This window comes from Apodemus sylvaticus, chromosome 2 (genome assembly GCF_947179515.1).
Source record: "Apodemus sylvaticus chromosome 2, mApoSyl1.1, whole genome shotgun sequence".
Taxonomy (NCBI): domain Eukaryota; kingdom Metazoa; phylum Chordata; class Mammalia; order Rodentia; family Muridae; genus Apodemus; species Apodemus sylvaticus.
In genome coordinates this window covers 19,013,383-19,040,601 of record NC_067473.1, presented here as the reverse complement: position 1 = coordinate 19,040,601, position 27,219 = coordinate 19,013,383, and the positions used below count along the sequence as shown (strand labels likewise).

The following is a 27,219-nucleotide window of genomic DNA, read 5'->3' as shown; positions in this document are numbered from 1 at the left end:
TCAGATGACAAATGCCCCACTCTCAGTTTAAATATTCCGCTGTGCCAAGCTGGAGTCCCAGGCAGCTAACACGCCAATGATATCTGTAATTTCAGAGAGGAATATGCAAGAGGTTCTGACCTTCAGACTAGTCTAAAATACTTCATTTCCAAAGACGGCTTCTATCCATAACCCCTGGGCACACATTGTATGATGGGAGAGTCCCTTCCAAGTAGGCTTTCCCACTTTTTTCCTTAATGATTGAAAAGTTCTCACAATCACTTCAAAAAATGCACTACATACACTCGTCTTTTCCAAGTGTTCCAGGCTTAGCCTCCACACAGAATTGAACCTAGATCCTCTGAAATAACAGCCAGTACTCTCAATCTCTGAGCCATCTCTTCAGCCCAGACACTAAGTTTCAATTGGCTAATTAAGCAATACTTAGCTGATATCAGAAAATGTGAGGATAACAAACAGAAATCATTTGCTTTTTAAACATAAGATGAGAAATTGTAAGGATTCCAGAAGTTTTATTCTTTGAGAATATAAACCACTTTGAATAGCAACGGGAGAATGTCTATAAGCCACCATTTTGAATAACACTGGGAAACAAATGTTAAGTTCTGAGAATCACACTCAGCATTTAGCCCTTTAAAAGTCACCAGCTCTAACAATTAGGTTTACACTTGATCTTAGCCAAAAGGCCGAGAAGTGAGAACAATTAGGTTTAAATGAAAGTACTTTAATTTCATATTCATAAAATGAATTAGAACATATCATAATGAGTTCTGCTAATATTCTTATCTGTGGTAATATAAAAATTTCTAATACACCTTGATCCTTTTGTCTGCTCAAAGGAGCTATTTTAGTTCATTACTGAACAATAGTGGTTTTCCCATGAACTCTCACAGGCTATACTCCTGTGCTAGGTGTGGAAGGCACTGATGTCAGGGAAATTAGCTTCTAACCATGGGCTTTATCCCTCTGGCAATTAGAAAGTATTAAAGTGCTTGAGAAATAGACTCTACAATTATGTTCACAGAGGACTGGCAACCTACACATGTGCCAATAACAATACTTTAACATTAGAGTAGGATTTGTATTGTTAAGATGTACAGATTTGCATTGTTGAGGCTTAAACATTGCATAGTTCTATTTACTATGTCTGACTTTGCATTGCTGTTGCAACACAGGAGGCTTTAAGGTAGAGTAACTCGAGAAAGAGAGCATCACTCTCCTAATCCCTACATTAACAGGCTTCCTTTAAGTCAACATTCCTTCCATGTCACATCACCATCCTACTCTCTGTACCGGAGATCTGTGTCTGTCTCTGAGTCTCTAAAGATGAGCGGTGTTCATCAGCTGTATCATATCGTGGAAAGCATGAAAAATCATCTGAACAAGCTTTTTTGCATCTGTCTCTGGACATGACCTCCAGGATGAACATGCCACCACAAACCTGTAAAATAAACAACACATGGATGATTATGTAATAGGTTCCAAGTTGTGATTCTGGATGTTCTACCTGGCTATTCAAAAATAAAATGATGATGTTAGGTATATGTAACAAGAAGACAGAGCCACAGTTAACACATTTATACAATGCTATGGAATCCATACCTCAATGGGTTAGACAATGCCTGAGGACAATAGTCCACAAGCAACGTTTGGAACAGAATTTTATGTCTAAACACAAACAACCGAACAGTCAAATGATCAGCCAACCACCCATCACTAATCAAGCACTAACCAACCAACCAACGAACCAACCAACGACCCAACCAACCACCAACCAACCATCAACTAACCAACCAACCAACCAACAAACCATCAACTAACCAACCAACCAACCAACCATGAACCAACCACGCAATCAACCAACTAACCACCAACCAACCAACCATTAACCAACCAACCAACCATCAACCAAATACCAATCAACCACCAACTAACCAAAGAAACAAATAAAACCCTACAAGAAATTTCTTCCTAAAGGTTGATACTAGAGTGGGCTACACTATGATCTCATATCATTCATTGTAAGAAAATTTGACCTGTTTATCACTTGATAAGCATTTTAAAAAGGACAGATAAGAGACTAAGAAAAGCTATCTCTACATGAGCTAAAATGTTCTCCTAAGACAAGTAAGTCTTGCCTTCCATCATCTCCTAATTGTACAATTCCAGATCTGGAAAGTAAGAAAAGGGATCCCAGGGAGCTCAAGTAAATAGGAGAGAAGCCTGGTTTTTGCTAGACTCCCAACAGAACCCGTAGTTCCTACTTTTGTAGACTAGCCTTGCAAAGTCTCATGGAAGTTTATGGATAAATATCAAAGCCAAATATGCAGGATAAAGATTCTGGCCAGCCATGTAACCTTTACATCATTGGAAATGATGGCAAAGCACATCTTCAATGTGGGCTTTAGCTCAAGCAAAATGAAATGAAGGCATATTCTGCCCCTCTGTCCTAGTATCTAATGATGAAGCTCTTAGGGGGGCATCATCTGAAGCTCTTAGGGGGGCATAACATCAATGAAGTTATACATGTTAGGGAATGAACCTGGCCTCTTTCATGCTAAGAAGTTAAGCTACAGTTCACTTATACTCTCAGACAGAGAAAGCTGGCCTTGGGTGCTTTTAGCATATACTGAAACATACAGGAATTGTGAAGTTGTGCTTTATTTCTGTCTAACAATTTAAGAGAAATGAGTTGTTTTCTAACTACACTGTGAACAAAATTCTTAAATGTTTAGTAATATCAAATGTGTCTAAAATTAATTATTTGCATTTAAGAATTTAGTTTTTCAAAAGACTCAGTTATGTTTCTGAATGACAGATACAGCCTTTTGTACTTGGACAATTCACAGAAAAACAGTGAAAAATGTTTCAGTTAAAGATTTGAAGTTATACTACTTTTGCCTAACAAACTAAAACATACAGTTGGAAATCATATGATGAAATAACAAAGGGTATATTATACCTCTAGCATATACACTAATTTGTAATGGTAGGAAAACATGATTGCAAAGTAATTAAACAAACTGTGGAAATTTATCTCATGGAAGACTGAAGACCGATTCTTTACTACATGAGTAAGCCCTTCATGTGGAAGCTTAAACTATTCAAGTTTATAATATCGAAAGCACAGTTAATGGCAGTGAAAATTACTTGAACTCCGCGAAAATGAGATAAAAGGATACAGCATAATTATGATTTAGAGTACTAAAAATGATGCACATGTATTACAAAATGCAAGTATCAGCCAATGATTGTCTCCATGCAATGAAGTAGAAATGTTAAATAACTTTCTGGTTTTCATATTTTATATCTTTTTCACAAAAGAATATAGTACACTTAAAGGAAAGTGCTATGTCAATCCACTTTAAGTCATATAATCTTTAAATTTAACAATGAAAAAGATTAACACAATCTCCAAGTATTTCATCTGAGAGATAGCACTGCCAATTTACAGTTATGGAAGGGCTTGCAGTTATGGAAGGGCCATTCGTAAACATTTATGTGAATTAATGTTGGGGAATGTCCCTTCATATAGCTCAAGAAAAAGAAAATCGGCAAATAAAATAAATGCACCTGCCTTGAGGAGGGAACTTATTGAAAATTCGAGGAATAAGCTTGGTATGGCTGGAGGAAAATCAATTATGACATACATGCAGAAGACAGAGTCAAAGACAGCCACGGGCGTGATCGTATGGTCTCCGGTAAGACTTCACATTTTACTGCAAGTAAAATAGGAAGCCCATGGAGGCTTTTAAAGAGTCCACCATGTGGGCTATAGAGCCATCAGGATTTGAAGCAAGTCCCTTTAAGCACTGAGCATCTTGCCAGGCACCAAGCGGGGCTTCAGCACAGAGGAAAGCTCATGGCTCATGGGGTAGAGCACGTGAGTGAAGAGATAGTGGCTTGGCTTAGGGAACATCAGCAGAGTCTAGAAAGCTGCATCATCTTGACACCTTTAGTTAACGCTCTTCAGGCATGGTTCCTGACCTCACTAGACAAAGTCCTCCTCCCTACCAGCTGAGCAACCTGATGTGGTAACAGGTTATTTCCTTCCTTCGTGGACTTCATCACTAATTAATCTAGCTCCAAGTTGAGGATAAAGTCTTTAAGAAAGTGGATCTTGTTTGTCTTTTGTCCTTAGCACCCAAAACACAGGGCATACTTCTAAGGTCTACTACATATATTCTAAATGAGTGAACAGATGTTCATGCCAGGATCATTAGAAGTCATTTAAGAAAGTGAGCTATCTGTAGCCTGAATTCATGTCACTGGGTATAACACAGAACCTATCATTTGTCAGAGAATACATTAAAGTTGACATTCTATTATTACTTTGGTCCTTGACCTCCTTTATGGAAAAATATCAAGAGCCATGTGTAACTTGTCATTTAAGTGCTAATTTGTCCATCAAGGTAAACAAACCAAACCCTACTGTGAGATACAACCCATGGCCTCGGAGACCTGCAGTGACACGTGACACTTATATATCCAGCTGTGCACAAACCATCCAGCAGGAACGCAGACAATAAAATTCTCCAGAAGAGAGTATATAAAAACAATCACTTGAAACTAAAATACTAATGATCTATACATATTATTGCCCAGTTTTCTGCATCCCACATGAAGTGCCCCAAGCCTGACTTCAGTCTGCAGGTAGACCCACAAATATGGAGGGCTATACACATTTCCAATTTTAACTTGCCCAAAGTACCTTGTATAGGTCAAATATGTTTTTTTTTAATGTACAGGTTTCAAAGATGATGTCACTGTAACACAGGATGTTACTGAAACATCCTGAAATATCATCTGCGTAAAAGCCCCCAGACAGTGATTTTACAAGGATGTCAAAAGTAGAGGAAAGAAATATCAATACATGTTAAATACTCAGGTGACAAAGTGGCTAGTCCTGTAGCAAATGGTGGGTAACATGAGTAAACTCATAGCGTAGAAAAATACTAAAATCAGAAACAAGTTACTGTACCAGAAGAATAAAGGGGAGTAGGCTTACCTGTCATCTCTAATATGGTAGAAAAATCCGTATCCGTTGTGTACCATGGGAACCACGACTCCCTGAACTCGTAAGTAACCAACCAGACTCGTTGAGAGAACAAAATTTCCACCTCCTCCACTGTGCAGCACAAAGAAGAGATATCCATTAGGGTGCAGATGCCCAGTGTTCTGACATCCAGAGAACTGTGTGATGCACATGACGGACCACTACCCCAACTTACCTTCTGAAGAAAAGTGGGTCTTCAAACAGTTCCGGAACGGGGAGACCTTCCTCTTTTGCTGTGAGCAAAAGACCTAAAAGGTGACGGTCAAATCCTGCAATGAAATCCCAGGCAGACATCAGAAAAAAAGTGTTTCCACCCCAAGCTCTTTTATCCAAGAACAGCCCAGGCGTAAGTACCTTTTCCGTGTGAACACTCCTTCATCATCTTATTATGCTTCCCGAAAGCTTCGAGCATCCTCTGCTGGCGTTCAAGGATCTGTGTTGAAAATGAAAACAGCTAATTTTTTAAACAAATCTATAAATCAACTCAATACCAAACTATATGAAACTCAAAGCAGCAAGAAAAGACTCATCTAGTTGTCGGAATGGGGGGGGGGGGGAGGGAGGAAAGATCCCTGGGACGCTTGCTTCGCTCCTTCCTCAGGCCTACGGCCCTGCCTTCCCCAGCTTTGATTTTGTTTTTTTATTGTCGTCTTCTCTAAAATTGGAAAGAGCAGTGCTGACAAGTGCTTTGAGACACTTGTCATATTAATAAACAAACAGTGAAATTTAAAAATTAAAACATGGGTTGGGGATTTAGCTCAGTGGTAGAGCGCTTGCCTAGCAAGCACAAGGCCCTGGGTTCGGTCCTCAGCCCTGTTTAAAAAAAAAAAAAAAAAAAAAAAAAAAAAATCCGGCATTCAAAAAGGGTGGAATGAGAGAACCAATTCCACAACACATATGCCATAGTATATAAAAATTAAAACATAACTACAAAAAAATCCCTGTATAAACTAACATAATCATGTCTTTCCAAACTATAACAGGCAAGATTTCAAAATAATAGGGATAAAACACACTGTTGTCTAAATACTTAAAAGTATTCAAAACTAACCACATACACCAGTTCTGGTCCTAGTGACTTCAAACAAGAACTAGACACTCAGCTACACAATGAAAAGCATCCTTCTAGAGGTCTTTGGAAAGTTCTACTCTGTACTGACGCTGGTGTAAAGGTAGATGAGCATTGCTGAAAATCTCAGTACTGAAGACATCTGCCTTAGAAAATGACACCAATGGGCTTTCCACATCTGTTGCCTAGTACTCCTGGGCACACACGTCAGTGGCATATTAATGCTTTGCAAACTTTAGGAAAAATGCCTTAAAATAATCCAGGGGAATCGAAGCAAAACTGCCATTCAGAGGCCAGTTCTGCTGGTCTTTTCTGTCCAATACTTACACTGGCAGAGGGATCCTGCATGGACTGGCACCACCTGACGGCCTCCATCGTACACGAGCGCACGGTCTCTGTTCGGCCGTGGTAAAAGTATCTTGTCATAGCTGTTTCATAGCAGCAACCAGGGCTAAAATAGTTTTAAGAGTATCATAAGATAATTTTCTAATGTTATTACAAATATAGTCACATACTAAAACAATTTTCTGATCACAGACCAAGACTACAAGTCAGCCTAAAACTGAAACTTTCAATGACAAAGGCTGTTTTCAAAACCAAAGAGTAAGAAAACAGTCTGATAACATCAACTATTTTTCCTTTTTTCTTTTCTACCTTTCTTTTGGTTTTTGTTTGTTTGTTTGTTTGTTTGTTTGTTTTTTGAGACACAATTTCTCGGTGTAACATCCCTGGATGTCTTGGAACTTGCTCTGTACACCAGGCTGGCCTGGAACTCACAGACGTCTGCCTGCCTTTACATCCTGAGTGCTTGGATAAAGGTGTGTGCCCTGCCACCCAGCTGACAGAGGTCATTTCTTATGGTTCAGTTGCCTTCGGGCTGTGACAGGGACTCTGTACCTAGGCCCCGGGGACCTCTGGCACACTGTTAGAGAGAGAGGCATCCTTTCCACGCCCTTGCTCTGAGAAAAGCCAACTACCATGGTGGGATTGTCCCTATGGAGTGGGCAAGACAGCTGAAAACTGAAGAGAAAGAGCCTCACACTAGAAAACACTGGAGATTCAGGAAACTACACAAGACTACACAGAAATTAACCAGTTTCTTCATCGACTAAAATGCAGCAGGAGGAAGACAGGGAAGGGCATGCTTGTGCTTAAATCTTTAAAGACAGGGCAGAGGAGGGCAGCCCGTGGAGCTTATACAAGCCCGTTGCTCCACGTTTCCTTGCTGGCTGTAGCACACTTGTTTGCAACAGGCTAGTTATATAAGCCAGAAGTAAGGAAGGCTTTCTTACTTTTTTTTTCTTAAAGGCTGCTCAAGGCTTTGCAAAACTGTCAATAAATAAATAAATAAATAAATAAGCCAGCATTTACAGGCCGATATGTGGAGGCAAAATAAAAATAGTTTACGTTTGACAAGCTGTTTAATGCTGCTTTCCCCTCTCTGCCCAAGGAATTTGTTATTTCTTAAGACTCGTGAGCAGAAGGAATGCAGGATGAACAGGAAATCACCGGTAAGGCAGATAAACTCAACAGGGATTTCAATACTATCAGTGCAGGTAATACGAGTGTTCACAGCTACAAGCAGCCAGGGTAGCCATGGCCCAGATCACTGGTAGGCCCATCCATGCAGCTCAGCCTCCACAGAAAAGCATTTGACAAATGTATATTCATTCACAATCAAAGCTCAGTAACTCAGGAACAGAGAGCCAGTTCCTCAATGGCGTGAGGGTTTCAATGAGAGCCCAGCTCACACAGGAGAGATGGTCCACTTCTCCATCTCCATCCACACATCAGCACCACGAGAAAAAAAGGGCAAGCACTCAAGCTGGAAATGAAGAAAAGCAACACTCGTCATAGGGCAGCTGACCTCACATGTAGAAAGCTCAAAAAGCTGTGTTTTAAAAATGGTGAGAGCGAAGACTATACTATTTCAGGATATAAAATCAAGAGGCAAAATCAGCTGTACTTCTTCTATACATTTGTGATGAACAGAAATTTAGAAAACCAATCCATTTACAAAAGCATTGTAAAGGAGATTAAATTTAAGGAAATGGAGAGGAATGGATACTGGAAACTAAATACTGGTGGAAGAAATTGAAGGCTTAAATCTACATTCAGATGGCAGTACAACTAAAGTGGCTTAAAGACTCAAGGCAAATCTCAATATTGTTCTTTGTAAAGTTAGAAAACTTCATTCGAAAATGTATAGACAATTTCAAGAAATGAAAAATAGACAGAATAACCCTGTAAAGCAGAAAATGTTGAACAAGTAACCTTTCCGTTTAAAATGAAGCAACAAATTTAAAAAGAAAGAAAGACAAGTGGAGAGAACTAAAACCAAGGTGCCCACCTCCAGTCAACGGACTTTCAGAAGTGGAAGGAGACCATTCAGCGGGAGAAAGCGGTGTCCTCCACAGAGAGGGGAGCTGGAGCGCCACTGGGAAGGCATGCAATTACTCTCATGTATTAACGTGCTGGGAAGACACAGGCTCAGAAGGAAGGGTGTTTACAGACACTGGCATTGTAGCAGTGGGCTTTATGGACAGTTTGCCTTCACCATGTGGGTGAGCCTCACCTAATCTAATGAAAAAAATAGTAATTTATAGAAAAACTGAGTCGGAGGACAGGAAAAGTCACCATCTAAGCCGGAGTGTGTATCTTTTCCTGCCCTCAAACACTGGTGCTCCGGGTCCTTGGGCCTTCAGAACTGGACTGGGACTGACGACTTTATGTCACTTGACTCTCTTGTCAAGAATGTGCACTCACAGGGAATCAGTGCAGCAAGTCGCTGTTTCTCAGGTTGACAGATCATGGGGCCTCACTGACTCTATTATTATGTAAGGCAATTTCCATAATAAACTTCATCCCTTAAATATCTAACCTCAACCTCACAGACATACGGAATAGGTTGATTCATAGAGTCTGTCCTTACACCATATATAAAAATGAGCTTATACGGATTATAGATCTACAGAAAGAACAACAACTTTAAAGCCTTAAAAGAAAATGGGAAAATCTTCAGTTCTTTGGATTTGTTTGATTTTGTTGATAATCAACACAAGAAAACGAAAACATATCTGGTCTCATCAAAAAGTAACTGTGTGGGTCAAAGGACACCGTGAGGCGAGCAAATGACAAGCTACGGAACAGAGTGCACAATGGTCTCACGTGGGAAAGCACTCTCAGAGCGTAGACCCTTCACAGGGCCGTGACAGAGAACAACAGAAAAGCACACACCACTGTCACAGACTGTGCTCTATGGATGATCCCGAAAGAGAGGATCCACTGAGAAGTTAGGAGGCAGTGGCCGCGTAAGTCAAGATGTGAACCGCACAATGGCTTACCGTCCATGCAGTCTGTAATAGGCGAGCTGAAGAGCGAGTTGGATGAAGGTATCAGGGTGAAGTGCCTCCTTCTTAGTGAGCGTCTTGCCAAAAGACATGAAGGCAGACGCTGCTATCTGCAGATCAGATGCCTAACAGAACCAAGCAGAAGCAGTGAAAAAGCCCAGCACGATGCTTTATGAAGCCATGTTGAGTAATAACCATATTTTCATATATGTCAGCTAACAGAAAAAAACATTATTAATTTAAAAGGAAAACTAAAAACCTACCGCTTTGAGGTGTTGGGCTTTTGCTTGGGAGATATCATTGAGTATTTTCTCATCCACAGTGAAAACTAGCTCCTCTGGCAATGGTATATCCCGGACTTTTTCAGAACCCTGAAAATAGAGGATTTTAAATATATCCGGGGGTGGGGGTGGGGGTGGGGAATCCCTAGTAGAAAAGGGTGACGGACTTGTTCGAACATACCTTCCACCTTCCTTCTGTCTCTAAGATTCTCTCATCAATATAATGTGCAATGTTCACCATAACCATGGCATCATAAGGAGCATGCTAAAATGAAAACACAAGAGTTTGAGTAGTTTGTGTCAAATTAAAATCTGACCCAGAATTTTTCACTTTCTTTTCATTTAAGTGATAAGGTATGCCCGCCTTCCAGTATCTGATTCCAGAATGATACAATTCTGTCCTACAGAACAGGAACTGCTGATTTTTCAAGACAAGAAAAATTGAGCAAGTATTAAAAAAATAAAAGCACACAGTAGGGCTCTTAGAGTTTTGGCTGTAACCACAATCCAAAGAAATTACTGGGAATTGGAGTAAGTATACCCTGTGTCTTGTGAAAATATTATGGAATTATAAATACAGTGTAGTAATCAGGTGAGGACTCCAGACTATGGCAATTAAGAAGAGTGTGAACATCTCTAGCTAAGAGAGGACCACTAAGAAAGAACTAGAAAGCAGGGCTAGAGTACACAGATCTACACGAATGCCTAGATTCTACAGAAATAACTCGCAATGTTAAGTGCCATGGGAAAGATGGGCTGTGCTACTTTTATCTCCACCTACTTGTGGAACAATAACTACGTCACAATTCTTTAGGTAACCACCATATTCTCATATTAAGTTGAAAGAAACCGATCTGCCCACAATGGTCCACGGTTAGACTGGTGTAAGCCAGGTGAATGGGGGCACACCTAACTCCCAAAGACTACGATGCACACAAGCCAATAACAACAATGACAACTACTTCAGGGCCTCTTCTGGAGCTCCTGGAACATGCTGGCTGGTCACACAGCGAAGAGCGCTACAGTGACCCCAAGTCTGAAACTGCAATAACCACATTGGGCACTGCATCTGAAAAGCAGCTCCAACTGCAAAAATGAGGAAATATTTTTTATAATGAAAATATTTAGACACTTTATACATGGGTTATCCACATCTAAGAATATGACTATGCCAGCATCTTCTTAGGCTAATGCCAGATTAAATTCCATCAAACAAAACTGAGTAAGTTATGATTAATAAAACCGCTGTCACAAGATCAGGGATGTAGCTCAGGGTAGGTCACTTGCCTAACACGCACACAGAGCCCTCTGTTTACTCTCCACCCCACTAAGGCAGACAGAAGCCCACTGCAAGCCAGACACTTGGGGGTTTTGCAAAGACAGAGCAGGGCAAGTCCATGGGAAAAGAGACAAGAGAAGCAAGGAAGCAGTCATTTTGTGAAGGGTAAAATGGCAGTAGTCTCTAGATTTTTTACTATCCACGGTCGACTGTCCTACACACCCTGCAATTTTGGGAATAGTTTCAGAGTCCTTACCCTAAGCGGTAATACCTATATAATGCCACATGCTATCATTCAAGTTAGGATGGGAATTTTAGCAAGAAAATAGGTTTTTAAGTTTTTCACTGACTTTTAAAAATACTTTTCCTTTCCTTTTGAGATTATAATATCGCAACATAAATTCCCCTTCCCTTTCCTCCTTCCAAATCCTCCTGTGTACCCCTCCTTGCTCTCTTTGAAATCTGTGGCCTCTTTATCATTGATGGTTGTTATTTGCATATATGCACATGTATATACATATGTATTTGCAAATACAGCCTTTCCAGTCTGTATACTGCTATTTGACTGTTTTCAGGGATGACCAGTTGTTACTGGGTGATCAACTGGTGTGTTCTTCCCCAGGGAGAACTATTCAATAACAATAGGTTTTAAGAAATTACTCTGCATAAAAATTATATTCAAAATCATTTTGGTAGACAATGCTCCAAACTGTTGGCCTACAACAGAGGAACCTGACCCATGTTCTACTTTCCCTGACAATTCAGAACAAAAGCTTTATTATAATAACTTAAATCTAAAAAACTGTCTACTTATAGTACACCACAGTATGGTGAGTCTTTGCAGTTGTACCCTTTGTACCCTCAAGTTAATGTAAAAAGTTAAAATGGGAGTGGGGTCACACCCTGGTAACAACATACTCACATCACAGCAACAGCCAAATATCCCATTAGCAAAGGAAATCAAATTATAGGACTTGTCACCCCAGCGTACTGCTGGGTCTCCACCGAGAAGCATTTCAAAGACCTATAAAACATTTTATTTTTCCAAAATTAAAAGTGTTTTGACACTGGTTTACAAGCAGTATATGTATCATTACACTTTGATGTCAACCAAGTTTAATGAAATGGTAGTTTTGTAAAGATTCAACAGGTAATTCTGGATCTGGCTTAGGCTATTTCTTAAATCTCAAATTATGAAAATCTAACCAGAAAATAGAATGTTAATGCATTACTCGCTAATGTTTTCAGAGTATACATATAATTACAAGCTGAAGCCTTCTGAAACTTGGATAGTATAAAAAGCCTAATGAGTTAAGAGTAAAATATCGTAACAACTCATATACCACTAAAACAATGTTTTTCAATCTGTATATCCTTACACACTGAGTCATGAAAGTATCTACAGCAGAATAAATACTGTTCCTTACATATAATAAAACAAAATAGAGTGCATGACAGACAGTAAAAGCATTCACTGTTTTATGAAACTTCAATGAAATGTGTGTGTGTGTGTGTGTAACTATACTGGGCTACAATCTGTGTTTGCAAGTATAGACTATGGTTTGGATAACATTGAATTATTCCTTAAAACGGTATTTCAGCAATTTCTTCCTCTCTGAAATATGACTAAAAACTGTTTTGTTTTGTTTTTTTAACTAGAAGGTTTTAATCCTGGATTCTTCTCCCCTATAATTTAATGCTGATTAATGTACTATGAAGTCACAAATTCTTCCAAAAGATGAAAATTGCATTGGTTGTATAGTGGTGAGCTTAGCTGCATTCCTAAAGATGAGACTTTACTAATATGTTTCTCAGGAAGTAAAACTATTAGTTGGGAAATAAAAAGAATAAATAAGAGCCACATTTACACTTAAACTCACTTAAGCATTCAATGTGTTCAATAAACCTGAATGATATAGCCAAGTATTTGCAAGGGTGACGTAATCCTTAAGATAGAATCTCCACCCCGACTGGTGCATTAACACTGGTGTGGGCTATAGAGTCTTACATCACCTTTGGAAAGAGAAGTTAATTTATCTCAGTGCTTCATGCAAATATTCTATGCATGCAATTGATGTAAAAGTTTAGAAAACACTGACATGCATGCAAATAGTAGCCACTTCTTTAAACAAGGTTCGAAATACATCTAAACAGACCTGAGCATTAAGAATTTAAGAGCTCCCCTCACTGTGTGTGACTCAATTTATACACAATGTATTAATAGCTGAGAAAAATTCTAAGACCCTGATTTAAAAAAAAAAAAAAAAACAATCTCATGTTTAACAAATGCAAAGAGTCCTCCAGAAAGCTGTGTAGGAAGATAGCAGAATGAAAAAGTTACCTGAGAAAAATCTTCTGGGGTTGCATGTGGACTCATGTCTTCTATGGAATACACAAATAAACTGGTTTGAATTTTTTCTAATAACGTCAAGTTCTTTGGATCAAGACCAATCAGATATTCTCTTGCCTAAAGGGCAAGATGATGATTAAATATTACCATTTAAATATAACACATCTAAAAATTATAAAGGGTTTGTTAGAGAAAGTGTATTAAGAACAACATGAGACTGTAACTAGCACTGAGAACCACAATTGGACAATGAACAGCGTAATAGACTTCTGGGGTGCTCAGGACTGAATGGGATGTCTTTGTCACTCCTCCCCTCAAGGCTCGGGGCCTCTGCAGAAGAGAAGCCAGAGAGACTGTAAGAGCCTGAGGTGGTGGACAAGTTTAAGGAGACAGCAGTTTCTAGATAAAACAGCAAAGGCACACAGGAACTCTCAGAGACTGCAATAGCATGAACAAGATCTGCACACGTTCAACTGGACATAAGCCCAGCGTGATGTGAGGGAGATGGGCACAAAGTCACAGCCTGACCAAGCTCCTGGGACAGGGGAGATCAGTTTTCTCCAAGGGAATGGACCAACCATGGGTTCATGCTCAGGAGTTGACAAACACAAATATGACTGTGGTTTTAGTGGCTTGAAGTTGGATAGAAAGGGGGAGAAAAATCTAAGAGGGAAAGAATATAATATACTATTTGAAATTCTCAAAGAGGGCTGGAGAGATGGCTCAGTGGTTAAGAGATGGCTCAGTGGTTAAGAGCATCGACTGATCTTCTACAGGTCCTGAGTTCAATTCCCAGCAACCACACGGTGGCTCACAACCATCTACAATGGGATCTGATGCCCTCTTCTGGTGTGTCTGAAGACAGCTACAGTGTACTCATATACATAAAATAAATAAATCTTAAAAGTTTAAACAAAAAATACATTAAAAAATTCTCAAAGAATAAAAACAAAAGATGAAATTAGCACGTGCAAAGAAGAATGGCATAAATTATTACCTTTGCCCACCGAGTCCGTTCCTCACTAGTTAATGCTGCTATACTGGATCCAACAGGTTCACTCCAGCACTTCTTATGGATATATGTCAGTTGTCTTATGGAAGATTAAAAAAAAAAAGCATACTCAAAAAGAGAATGGACAGGACACATAGGAGCTACAGAAGCCTGTAACACACAGACAGACACAGACACAGACAGACATACACACACACGCACACGTACTATATATAATATATATATATATATATGTGTGTGTCATATATTATATGTATAGTGGTTATTCTATTTATACCAAAAATACATTGGACAATAATTTGTATTTCAAAGTGGGCTTAGAGGATAGAATTAAACCTTAGAAAACATGAGCATTCCCAGGGTTTAGATAAATAAATGCCTTCTCTGTGGAAAAAACCTGAAAAAGAATTTTTGGCAGTTAATCTTATAGCTATTATGTACTTCTAATTAAAAATTGTGTACACAGACATAAAACTAGAAAACTTACTATATGCTCAATTATTATATGTGCTTTACCAAGAAACAGAAGTACCATGTAGCCAATTTTAAATGGTCTCATAAGTATCACTTATTAATGCTGACAATTATATTTAAAAGACTTGACTCTGTGTGGTGGTGCGCAGCCTGTAATTCAAGCACTGCAGAAGGCAGGGCAGCACAGCGAGCCTGGATAATACAGTTAGGCCTTGTCTCAAAGAGAGACAAGGCGGGCAGGGAGCTCATGTTGTCTCAGGAGTCGATGGGATGAGGAAAAAGTGTCTCTCTTTAAACATGGCGCAAATGAGTGACAGGGACTGCATGTAAAGACACTTCTGTGTGTGTGTGTGTGTGTGTGTGTGTGTACAATATACAATTAAAGAAATAGAGGCCATGAATTTGAAGACAGCAAGGCAGGAGTGGTGCACATGGGAAGGGTCAGAAGGAGAAAAGGCAAAGGAGGAAATGACACACTTCTATCTTAACTTCACAAGATAAAGCTTCTTCAAAAAGCTATGGACACCTACTATCTTACAACTAAATTAAAAACATAATTTGAAGGGAGATACCCCACACGGGTTACATAATGATGGTTCTAGAAGCAACAAGTCACTAACTAAAAGGCCAGCGAGAGGTATGGGGCACTTCCATAGAAGCTTCTGTTCAGGGAGGTCCCAGAAAGACTCCCAAACAATAGTCTCTTGCTATTTCTCTTGGTTGCTGTGCTGGCTAGTTTGATTTCAACCTGACACAAGCTACAGTCCTTTGGGAAGAAGGAACCTCAAAACCTCAACTGAGAAAATGCCCCTACCTGATTGTCCTGTAGGATAGGTATGGTGCATTTTCTGTTAGTGATTGATATGGGAGGCTCAGCCCACTGTAGCACGAGGTCCTGAGTTCTACAAGAAGCAGGCTGAGCAAGCCATAGGGGTGAGCCAGTAAGCAGCATCCCTCCATGACCTCTGCCTCAGCGCCCGCTCCAGTGCCCACCCTGACTTCCCTTCATGAAGGACTTGAATATAAGCTGAAATAAACCATTTTCCAAGCTGCTTCTGCTCATGGTGTTTTATTATAGCAATAGAAACCAAGACAGTTATCAACCGAAACCAGATAAGACATCATAGACCCTGATCGCAAAATAGAGGAATGGAGCTGGAACTGAGCTAGAAACTGCCCTCAGTGACGGCTAGCTCTCAAGAGTGCTGGAAGGTGCTTTGCAGGCTTCTGGGGAAGGAAAGGCATCAACAGTCTCACCTTGTTACAAATTCCGTGAACAATACCGGGCCTGTGTAATGAAAGCTGTGGGGTAACAACTGCTGCCATATTGGCTCTGAATCCATACCTAGTACTGTAAACCAGTCAAATGGAAAAGCACCGGCCCTAGCGGGCCCCATGACACCCAGTGGGGAACTTTGCACTGTTGCTCAGTAAAATGGGCAGTTCTAACTTGCTTGCCTGTCTGCCACTCTGCTGCCCCCCTCGATGACAATGCACTAACCCTCTGAAATTGTTGTCAAACCTTATAATTAAATGCTTTCTTCTACAAGTTGCCCTAGACATAGTGTCTCTTTCAGCAGTAGAACAGTAGCTACAACAACTGACTACTGACAGATTCTCAGAGAATAAAGCTCATGGTCTTGGCCTGTGTATTCTCTGCTGAGCTCAGACAGTCCGAATCACAACAAAACAAAATGTCATAAATGTTCGAAAGAGAGTTGTATGGAAGGGGGGAGGGGCTGACAGCGATGCCAGGAGTGATGTCAAAGTGGGGAGAATAAGAAGAATACATTTTATACATGTATAGAATTGTCAAAGAACAAAATTAATTAGAGATACACAATTTCTTTAAAAGGTAGTTTAAAGACCTGAGAAGTTCTGGCGGGGTGATCAAACATCCCTCATGTAGCACATCAAAGACAAACGCTCTGCCTCGACACAGCACGGCAATGTGCGATGGACAATGCCCTTCGCTCTCTGGAAAAGGACAGAGGACATAGGCTCAGTAAAGCTACAGTCAGCCGAGAGATTATAGTTATGTGAATAGTTTATTTATCATAAATGATACATTCATCATATGTGATATGTAGAATGTATCTCCTAGACAAAGTGTTCACGGGAGAGAACAAGTAGAATCCACCAATGAAGCTACAATCAAGTAACAGTACATTCTGCTGTGCTACCAGCAGGGTAACCAGACACCCGACCATGAACTGCATATTTCAAAAAACTAGAAGGACTTTCATTTGACATAAAGAGTGGCAGATGTTTGAGAAGTTGGGCATGTTTAACTTGATTTCATAATGAGGACATATACTGATATCATAGAGTAGTTAATGTGGGTAAGACATAACTTTTATGTTTATACTTTTTAATCAGAAAACAATTTAACAAAAAACTTCAAGACTATAGGCATAGCTCAGTGATAGACTGCTTTCCCATGATGCCTGAGACCAAGTGTGGTCCCTAGTATGATAAGGAAGAAATGATAAGTCAACAGAATTTCAGTTACTATGATATAAATAAGTACTCTTGAACTTGTCCATGTGAATCTTGAATTCGTTGTTTCAAGTGTCTGTGTTCTGTGAAAGATACCAGAGTGCTGCAAGACGTTTTAAGTTTTACTGAAGAGAAAGAAAGGGGAAGCAGTAGCTGGATGGTGGTGGAGCACACCTTTAATCCTAGCACTGGAGAGAAAGAGGCAGATGGCTCTTAGTTTGAGGCTAGCCTGGTCTACAGAATGAGTTCCAGGACAGTCATGGTGACACTGAGAAACCTTGTCTCAAAAAAGCCAACCAACTTGTCGCTACAGCGAAGGGAGATGCTAGAGGGTGAGTCGGGAGTGGGTAGGTGGGTGCGGGAGCACCCTCATAGAGGCAAAGGGAGTGGAATGGGGTGGGAGGTTTATGGAAGAGGAGACAGGGTAGGGGGCCAACATTTGAAACGTAATTAAAAAGTAATAATTAAAAAACAAACAAACAAGCAGGAATGGAAAGAGAAGATGGGGATCTGAATATAGTCACCAAACTCAGACTTTATTGCAGATGCCAGGAAGTGCTAGCTGACAGGAGCCTGATAAGGCTGTCTCCTGAGAGACTGCCAGAGCCTGGCAAATACAGAGGCAGATGCTCACAGCCATCCATTGGACTGAGCGTGGGGTCCCAATGCTGGAGTTGGAGAAGGGTCTGAAGAAGCTGAGGGAGTTTGCAGCCCCAAGGGAGGAGCAACAGTGTCAACTGGACAGACCCCTTCCCCCACCCAGAGCTCCCGAGGACTTAACCACCAACCAAAGAGCACACATGGAGGGACCCATGGCTGCAGCTGCATATGTGGCAGAGGATGGGCTTGTCAGACATCAGTGGGAGGAGAGGCCCTTGGGCCTGGGGCAGACATCAGTGGGAGGAGAGGCCCTTGGGCCTGGGGCAGACATCAGTGGGAGGAGAGGCCCTTGGGCCTGGGGCAGACATCAGTGGGAGGAGAGGCCCTTGGGCCTGGGGGTGCTTAATGCCCCAGTGTAGGAGGCCAGGGTGGGAAGATGGGAGTGGGGGGGTGGGCACCCTCATAGAGGCAGATGGGGGAGGAGATGGTTTAAGGGGTTTTTGAAGGGGAGACTGGAAAAGGGAAAACATCTGAAATGTAAATAAAGAAAATATCCAATAAAAAAAGTTTAAAAAAATTAAAAAAAAAAGGATGGGGATCTGATCTGAGGAATCCTGGACGAACCACTTGAGAGAACACGATATTTGAGATTATTTTAATATACATTTATCACTGAATAATTATTGACATCTATACCTACACCACTCTGATCCTTCCTAATCTCTCCCTAATCACCAACTGAAGGAGGGTTGGAGCACTGCTCCTGGAGTGTTTATACTTGAATGGGAGACAGGTTAACTGCAGTACTATCAAGCAACAATCCGTCAATGAATGCTCTCAGTAGAGAAAAATCAAATGCCTGAGTGTCAAGGGGAAGAATGTTAGCAGTCTATGTCCCTGCTCCTTGTCTCTCAGACAGGACAGGGAGACGGGATGAAAGGTGAGATGCACAGTACACAGAACAAAGTTTATTGGCTGGAATTTATTCATGGCTTTACACGCGATTTCTTGACATCTATTTCTCTACTATGAAGAAAGACCATTTCTTGATAACCCTACCACTTCCTCTTATCCTCTACTTCCTCAGTATTTAGGAGATAAATGTTTTTGTTCCAAGCCATCTATTCTTTCTGACCCTTTAGACACCCCAGATCCCGCTACACTTCCCACACGTGCCCTTTATTACCATCTTCTATCGACATCCTCCAAGACGAGGCTCATCCCACTTAATCAATACATACCGGGGGAGTGTGCGTCAGGAGTGTGGTACCTCACAATGCACTGATGGGGATGTGTGGAAAGGGAAAGGACAAGGCATGGAGAGTCTATGGACAGCACCAACCAGAGCTCCCTCTGTGTGCAGGAGCTGTGAGCGGATCAGGACAAAAGTGACCTGCTTTGCTAAATGCAAAGGAGCTCAGTGGAGGTCAGCAGAGAAAGGGCAGAGGAGTGGGCCAGGCTGAGGCCGGACCACCTGTGCCTCGGGCAGGGCTGCAGTGCTGAGGATGACGAAAGGAAGCTAAGGGAGGTTTTACTCAGGAGAGTGGCAATGCCATCTGACCAGTACTGTAAGTCCTCCGGGACTATCTCAATGGGTCAGTGGGGAGAAGGTTAGCATAGCCAGATCAGTCAGAGGTAAGGAGAGGGGTTCAGGGGAGATGACCTAATGGAGGTGTAATGCTGGTGGGTTGGTTTTTGAGGCAGTGTTTCAGTATGCAACTCAGGCTTGCTTTGAACTCCTAGTCCCGTCCCAGCTTACTGTCCAATTACATTTCAAAAAGGAATGTAAACTTACACAAATGTGCAATTACATAACACTACAAGAAAACAGGGTGGACATTTGGGTATTTGAGGGCTGCTGGAAAACCATCCCCAAGTGAGTTGAAACAACAAATTTATGATATCTTCAGAGGTTAAAGGATGAATCCAAAGTTCCTTTTTTTGTGATGAAGTGAAGGTGAGACTCTCTTCCCTCTCTAGAAAGACTGTTTCCTTCCTCAGCTCAGGAGCCCCTCCTTCCACCTTCAAAGCCGTCAAGGGGAGGTCACAGCCTGGCTGTGGTTTTCTTGTGAGGACTCATAAGACTCTCAGATCACATGTGTGATTAGTTCAGCATATCGTCATCTCTAGATCAACTCACTAATGGCCTTAACCCTCCTTGCTAGGAACTGGGACATGGCATCTTTAGAGTACAGTTATTCTCCCTATGTAGATGGGTTGGTCATTCTGATTATATGAGCTTTTATTAAATAACTGTCAGCAATTGGAAGGATTAATTAGAAGGGACACTCTGCCTGTATCTTTTTTGGGCACAGGAAAGGAAACTAAACAAAAAGAACAATACACATGACATTCACAGCTAAAAGAATAAAAAGAATGTCATATTTCCCTCAACTTGTGGGAAGTTTCCAAAGTAAAAGAATTATTTTTTTACTTCCCGCAAATGGGAAAACAACACATTCAAGGTGTTTTCACAGGAGTTAGAAACGTAACAGGGAACATTCCTACTGGCCACAGTCGCAGGGCGTGCAGAGGTCAAACAGTTTGAGTAGCTTACACAAACTTCAATCCACCTATGTACTCTCCATTACTCAGCATGAGATAAAGATTTGGGAATCACGGTCACTCTGAGGAGGCTGAGTGAGGAACGTTCAAGTCCTTGCTTCATGAGGTCAAACAGAAGAGTTAGTTAATAAACTCTCCGGAGAGCGGAAGGCACAGGGACTTATGGAAGCTAGCCATAAGTCTGTTCTTACCACCGACATCAGATATGGGTAGGGCCAATCTTACTTTAACATGAATAAATGAAAATAGGATTCCTTCAGAAAAAGAGGCGCAAGGCAGAAAACAGTCCTACCTTTAAGTGCAGGAATAAACTAACAATTATAGCAAGACACCATGGGCCACTGATGGATGTGGGTATTCCCAGTGATAACGGAAAAAAGTGGCAACATTTGGGGTGATGGGTGTTTAAGTTAACGGGCTCTTGGGTATATCTGCAGGAAAAAGACCTTACTGAAATAAAGGTTCTGGTGAAAATGAAAAATGAGGCCTTCTTCTATAACTAGAAGCTAAAGTCATTCTCCCTATGTTCATTCTCCCAAATATTTATCAAGAATATTACTGAGCTAGTAATGGGAGAGAAGATAGTTTCATAGAAAGTCTCTGATAAACTTATCAGAACCCAATTGTTTAAAACAGTATCTTAGAAATCACCACAAAACTACTCAAACTTCAGTACCTCCCCCTTGCCCTGCCAAAAACCAACCACATCCCAAGTCTTTACTTACCAGTCTTAAAATAATTCATAATCGAATCTCTAGTAATTCCTGGAACCTTACAGGTAGAAAACAACATTCGGAACTGGTTCATGTCTAGAGGAATATTTCCAGATTTATGTACAGGCAATTTTTCTCTATTAAAAAAGCATAAAAAAATCATTGTTAAAACTTGCTATCTAGCTACCACAGCTACATATTCTTCCCCCAAATAACCGAGTTAAGTCGACAGAATCTGCTTATTTCCCACGCTGGGCAGGCCTTCCTCTCAGGCTGGGTCAGGCCCTCCGTGCCTGTCCCTTCTCAGCCCAACCCAGGCCAGGGCCCTTGGCACTCTTACCTTCTTAGCAGCTGCCAGTAGTTCAAGTTGTGCCACAGCAGCACACTTCCTCGTTCTAACTGAGTGCCTTCCTTGGCAGGCCAGTGGTGTTCGAAGTGGGGAGACGGACCCACAAAGTTCACGTTCAGTTGTGATGGAATGCGCACGTCCAGGTAGGCCACATTGAGCCACCACTCCTCCAGCTGAGGGGAATTAGGAACGTTACTTCTTCCAAATGTTCCAGTACACAACTGCTGGCAAGAGAGCACGCTACCCTTGCCCTGAATCCTTTCAGTTCAAAACCACATTTTATGTCATCACAGATAATGAGGCATGCTGCTATAATAACCTCCCTTTCTCTCCCCCCCTCCTCCCTTCCTCTTCCCCCTTCCCCCTTTTGGAACTATTAACTCCTAAACACTGCTTGGTTTAACTCGACCATCAAGCCCTACTAACCAACTTTCCCCATTAGCCAACATGCTATTTAGGTGAGTCCTAGACTACAATAACAGTTATTTAGTAAGCCGTTTATAATGTTCCTTTACAAAACAAAGAAAAAACAAAAGACACACAAAGCAAACAAACAACCCTAAAATCATACTTAGAAATGCAAGACCCTTCCGTATGCTTCCAACTAACTTACACTTTTCTCTGACACCCCTTTTTATGTGTCCCCTGTCACAGCAAGTAACTGAATTTCTTACTTAAGCAATCTGATAGTATCAGGTTACCCGGCATTCTTTTTTTTATTTTTAATTGATGACACGAACTGCAGTTAGTCACTCAGAAAAAGACATGAGTGAAACAAATACTTCTTTACTTTTACTCTCATTTTAATTAAAATTTCCTCAAAACTGAAAACAAAGACATTTGGGAGCAGATTTTTTTTTTTTATTACAAAGATCAATGTCTCAATGAAAATGTCAGACTTTTTTTTCTCTATAAAATTGTAAGTCACCATCATTATTTTTCAACTAAGGCAATGCTTTCTAATTGTGAACCGTCACCCTCTAATTCGTGTACTGGAGAACTGGTTGAGTTAAAGGAGTGGGGGCGTGAGGGATGCGGCTCGGAATGGAGACTAGGAAATTAGAGTGGCTTCTCCTTCAGTCTGTCGACCTGAGCTACTTCCCACCGCTCCCACGCTGTTTAGATATGCTGTGCCACCTGTGTGACACGTCTGCCTTGGTGTGTGAGGATTCTGCCAGGCTACAGTGGCCTGGACAGCAGTTTCCAGCAAACACGCTCTGCTAATCAGCACATGGACGGACGGGTGAGGACATATGTGGCTCAGTGGAGAGCAGGCCCAGCATGTGTGACTCTGGATCCTATGACAATATTGATCCACACATAATCCGCACGGAAGAATCAAAATAGGGGTTCTGGGCTCCGTTATGGGCTTACTGAGTAAAAACTACTGATTCCAGGAAACCTCCATTTTAACACTGCTTAGGAAAGAGAAAAGCTCACTTATGAAATAAATGCTTTCCAGTTAAGTGAGTCATGCTGTTGTGACCGTAATGACAATAACTTCATGCATTTTATAACGATGATGTAAACATAAAGCCACACGCACTTTAAGTTCTCCTTTAAATATCAAGTTTTCAATTATAAGTATACAAAATAAATACCCAGTTCCTTTTTCCTTTAGCCCTTTCAAGTAACTTCTGATGCAATTTTTTGCCAACTCCATCTTGAAACTTTTGAACTATTTCTTCAGTTTTCTTGTATTCTTCTTCATTTGCAAATGGCTTCACTATAGAAAAAGTGATTAGACATAAGTGTCTCCACATCACCTTAAACATTCTTATATAAATATAAACATTCTTATATAAATATTACTATGTTTTAGTAATGTTTAGTAAACACAATAAGGTTTTAGTTTGCAACATGAAAACTGTAATTCTTTAAAAAAAAATAAAACAGTGGGTATTGTAATAATGCAGTCACAATATTCTGAAATTATCCCCAAATTATTCTAGCTAATAGTTAAAGAGGTGAGGCTATCATCTAGCTAGTATTGCAGTAGAAAGTAAGTCCTATGTAACCACAAATAGGAGAAATTACAGCATTTTTCATTAACATTTATGAAAATCAATTGTTTTGAAAATTAGTTTGTTAGAAATCAAATCAATGTATTCTTTTTGTTTCATGTTTACTTATTTAAAATCTGAACTAGCACAATGTATAATCCATTTCAAACTATCTGTTTTCAAAGAGAAGTAAAGTAAATACTCAAGAGTCAATAATCTGTGAATTTAAGATATGCTACTATAATGGGTTTTAAAAAAAGAAAGAAAAAAAAAAGAGGTATTTGAAAAGCAAAGCAAAACAAAATAGGTCTGAGATGATAGCTACTTTTTAGCATAAGGACCTGGGCTTGATACCTGGAACCCATGTTAAAATTAACAACCAAACAAATGTACAAATAGCATGAGATAGAGGTAAGCAGGTATACACCATCCAAAAAATAATAATTAAAAATACAAAGGGAGGGCATACATACCCACACCCCTGCCTCCAGTTCAGCCAAGGAAGCAAACGTATTTATCCCCACTCCTTCTAGAATCCCACTAAAATAACAGCCAAGCGATTTTAAAAGGGAGTACAGGGACGTGAGAGAGCTCAGCAGTTAAGAGCGCTGGCTGCGTGCCATGGGTCCTGAGTTCCGTTCCCAGCACCCACGTGGCAACTCACAACCATCTGTAATGGGATCTGATGCCCTCTTCTGGTATTCTAGATGGACATACAAACAAAGCCCTCATATACATAACATACTTAAAAATAAATCTAAAAAGAACAAGGGACAGAGTGCAATCTGAGAGGGGGGTAAGGGGGGAATGGCCGAGAAACAGAAAACAACAGACAAATTAAGGTAACATTTCAAAAGTCTGGAAAACACTGTGAGGCAGACACAGTGGCAAGTCTGTAAAGTCCCACCCACTCGAGAGGCTGAGGTGGGAGAAGGTGGAGGCCAGCCTGGGCAACATACTGGGACCCTGCTTCAAAAATCCCACAGTAAACACAGAAATACTTCAACTGGGGGAAAGGATGGCTGCCTTGTAAAATAGAGAAAATAAGTACCGAAGGCCTGGAAATAAAGGTCACAGAAAATACAAAAGAGGTCAAATGTAAATCAAGAAACAAGCCATTTCTGAGAGTGGAATCCAGGGTCCAAGAATTCAAGGCACAAGGTACTTCCAAAAACAACTGGAAAGCCAAGGATGAACAAGACAGCTGCAGAGTCTTCACCCAAACCAGAGACAGCCACCCCGTCCACACAGCTCGCTCTCTCTCTCTCTCTCTCTCTCTCTCTCTCAGTGCCAGGAAAAACACTGAAAGATGAATCGAGCGAAACAGAATGCCTGGATTCTGTCCACATTAAATAAGCGGGGTTACACTGAAAACACACATCCGATATCCATAGTCACAAAACCCAACAGAAGCAAACAGCCTCAGTATCTCTCTGTACTACACACACTGACATGATCCTGAGCCATAGAGAAAACAATGAATCCTAACACTGGTTACAACCCAGGTGAACTGGAAATGCTAAATGAACAAAGTCGGGAACAGAAGCCAGCACCATCCGGAAACACTGGTACCTGGAGAGGGAAGAGCAAGGAGGCTGTGGAAGGCGGCCGACGGCTGCCAAGTGAGACACAGGCTCTGGAGGGCTGCTGCGGACAGCCATTACTTACTGAGTGTCTCAGACAGCAAACTTTTTAATGTTTTTAACATAATGAAACAATGACAGAAGAGACAGATATTTGACTTACTATAAACAGCATATAGTATGCAGACTGTGAAATCACACAGTCCCAGGTAATGTGTGTGTACAAGTTTTCAGAACAGAAGCAGAAGAAGGAGGGCTGTGAAATGCCGTCCCCTGGACGTGGCACGGCTGACATGCTCATGACCTCGGCCATGTGTGGCCATGTGTTTATCTGCACAAGACCAAGATCAAGAGAGCTAATTCCAGCCTTGGGGGCCCTCCGCTAGCAGAGGCTGATGGCTACTGAGGGAGAGTTACTCTTCTTTAAGTGTAGCACCTAGTCAGCTCCCCTGTCCCATTGCAGGGCTCAGACAGGCAGCACTAGCTGGAATCTGTGGGTTAGTTACACAAATTAATAAATCACTTTCAAAGGTACAAGAAGTTGGGAAGGAGGGGAGGTGGGAGGCACTAGGATCTTCAGTAGGAGGGACCTCAAAATCAGAATGGCACCGGATTTCCCACAAGGAACAAACAAGGCCTGCGAAAGTCTTAAAGCACACCCAATTCAGAAATTTACAGTCAGCTAAAAAAAGAAGAAAAAATCAAATAAAAACATTTAGTTTTTCTTTCCCTCCTCAAATATTCTGTCACAGGCAGGATGAAGCAATGTAAGAACATATACTAAGAAAGAGTACATAGAAGAAAGTAATCTTCTAACAAACCCAAAAGAAGATACCCACACAAACATAAAAATAACATAAAAAACAACAGGAAGAAACAATCACTATTCCTTAATATCTTTTAACAACAATGGACTCAATGAGAAGACATAGACTAGCAGAAATATTTCTCATGTAAATCTTCAATTTTATCAGAAAATGTTTGTAATTCCCCTTATAATTAATTTAGTAATGTTTTATGTGTCTACCCCTTTATCTGCATTATTTTTCATGATAATCTTCAATTTTAGTGTCTTTCTATATATCTCCTCTATTTTATCAGAAATGTTTTTAATGTAAATCTTTGATTTTATCACAAATGTTTCTAATTCCACCTTTAATTAATTTAGAGTTTTTAAATCTACCATTTTATATGTAAAATCTTCCACAAAATAGTCAATTTTAACATGTTTGTCTATATATTTCTTGAATTTTACCAGAAATATTTTCCATGTAAATATGCAATTTTATCTGACAATGTTTATAATTCCACCTTCAATCAACTTAGAATTATCTTTATGCCTATCATTTTATCTGTATAATTTCCATGATAATCTTTAATTTTAACATGTTTTTCTATAGATTTCTTCAATTTTATCAGAAATATTTTCCATGTGAATCTTCAAGTTTGTCAGAAAATGTTTATAATTCCACTTTCAATCAACTTAGGAATACTTTTATGCCTACCATTATTGTATCTATATAAAATTTTCCATAATAATCTTCAATTCTAGTATGTTTCCTACATTTTTCTACAACTTTATCAGAAATATTTTCCATGTAAATCTTCAATTCTGTCATAAAATGTTTCTAGTTCATATTTCAATTCATTTAGCAATGTTTTTATGTGAACCACTTTACTCTTTAATTTTCCATGTAAATCTTTGATTTTATCATAAAGTGTTTTTACTTCCCTTTTCAATAAAGAAAAAGAAAAGAAAAAGAATATGTAGGAGAAGTGACGAGAACTGCAGGAAGGCTGCCAGAGGAAATGCTCCGCACAACATGTGCAGCAAGAGCAAACAAGTCTATCTTCTGGAGCAGCTGGGACACAAGTCTTCCTGCCACCACCATTTCACAGGGTCGCCTGAGACCATTGCAAAACACAGACATTTACACTGTGAAAAGATTCAAAACAGTAACAAATGTACAATTACGAAGTGGGAACAAAAATAATTTTATGGTTGTGGGTCTCCACAACATGAGGGGCAGCACGGC

The 27,219-nt window shown here is 40.4% G+C and overlaps 1 protein-coding gene across 2 annotated transcripts in view; it reads right to left on the bottom strand.

Annotated features, from left to right (window-relative positions):
* Nucleotides 1-492: 492 nt before the first annotated feature.
* The window catches only part of Crot (carnitine O-octanoyltransferase), a 31,574-nt gene continuing 4,847 nt past the window's right edge, over nucleotides 493-27,219 (bottom strand). For both annotated transcript variants that reach the window (XM_052173140.1, XM_052173139.1), the window contains 15 exons: nucleotides 23,199-23,323; nucleotides 21,589-21,770; nucleotides 21,261-21,385; nucleotides 16,740-16,848; nucleotides 14,383-14,476; nucleotides 13,377-13,502; nucleotides 11,958-12,059; nucleotides 9,938-10,021; nucleotides 9,739-9,846; nucleotides 9,470-9,600; nucleotides 6,453-6,576; nucleotides 5,411-5,489; nucleotides 5,232-5,325; nucleotides 5,009-5,128; nucleotides 493-1,441 (listed from right to left, as the gene is read on the bottom strand). In XM_052173140.1, coding sequence (XP_052029100.1) covers nucleotides 1,321-1,441; nucleotides 5,009-5,128; nucleotides 5,232-5,325; nucleotides 5,411-5,489; nucleotides 6,453-6,576; nucleotides 9,470-9,600; nucleotides 9,739-9,846; nucleotides 9,938-10,021; nucleotides 11,958-12,059; nucleotides 13,377-13,502; nucleotides 14,383-14,476; nucleotides 16,740-16,848; nucleotides 21,261-21,385; nucleotides 21,589-21,770; nucleotides 23,199-23,323 — 1,724 coding nt within the window. In that variant the 3' untranslated portion in view covers nucleotides 493-1,320. The remainder of the gene's footprint in view (nucleotides 1,442-5,008; nucleotides 5,129-5,231; nucleotides 5,326-5,410; nucleotides 5,490-6,452; nucleotides 6,577-9,469; nucleotides 9,601-9,738; nucleotides 9,847-9,937; nucleotides 10,022-11,957; nucleotides 12,060-13,376; nucleotides 13,503-14,382; nucleotides 14,477-16,739; nucleotides 16,849-21,260; nucleotides 21,386-21,588; nucleotides 21,771-23,198; nucleotides 23,324-27,219) is intronic.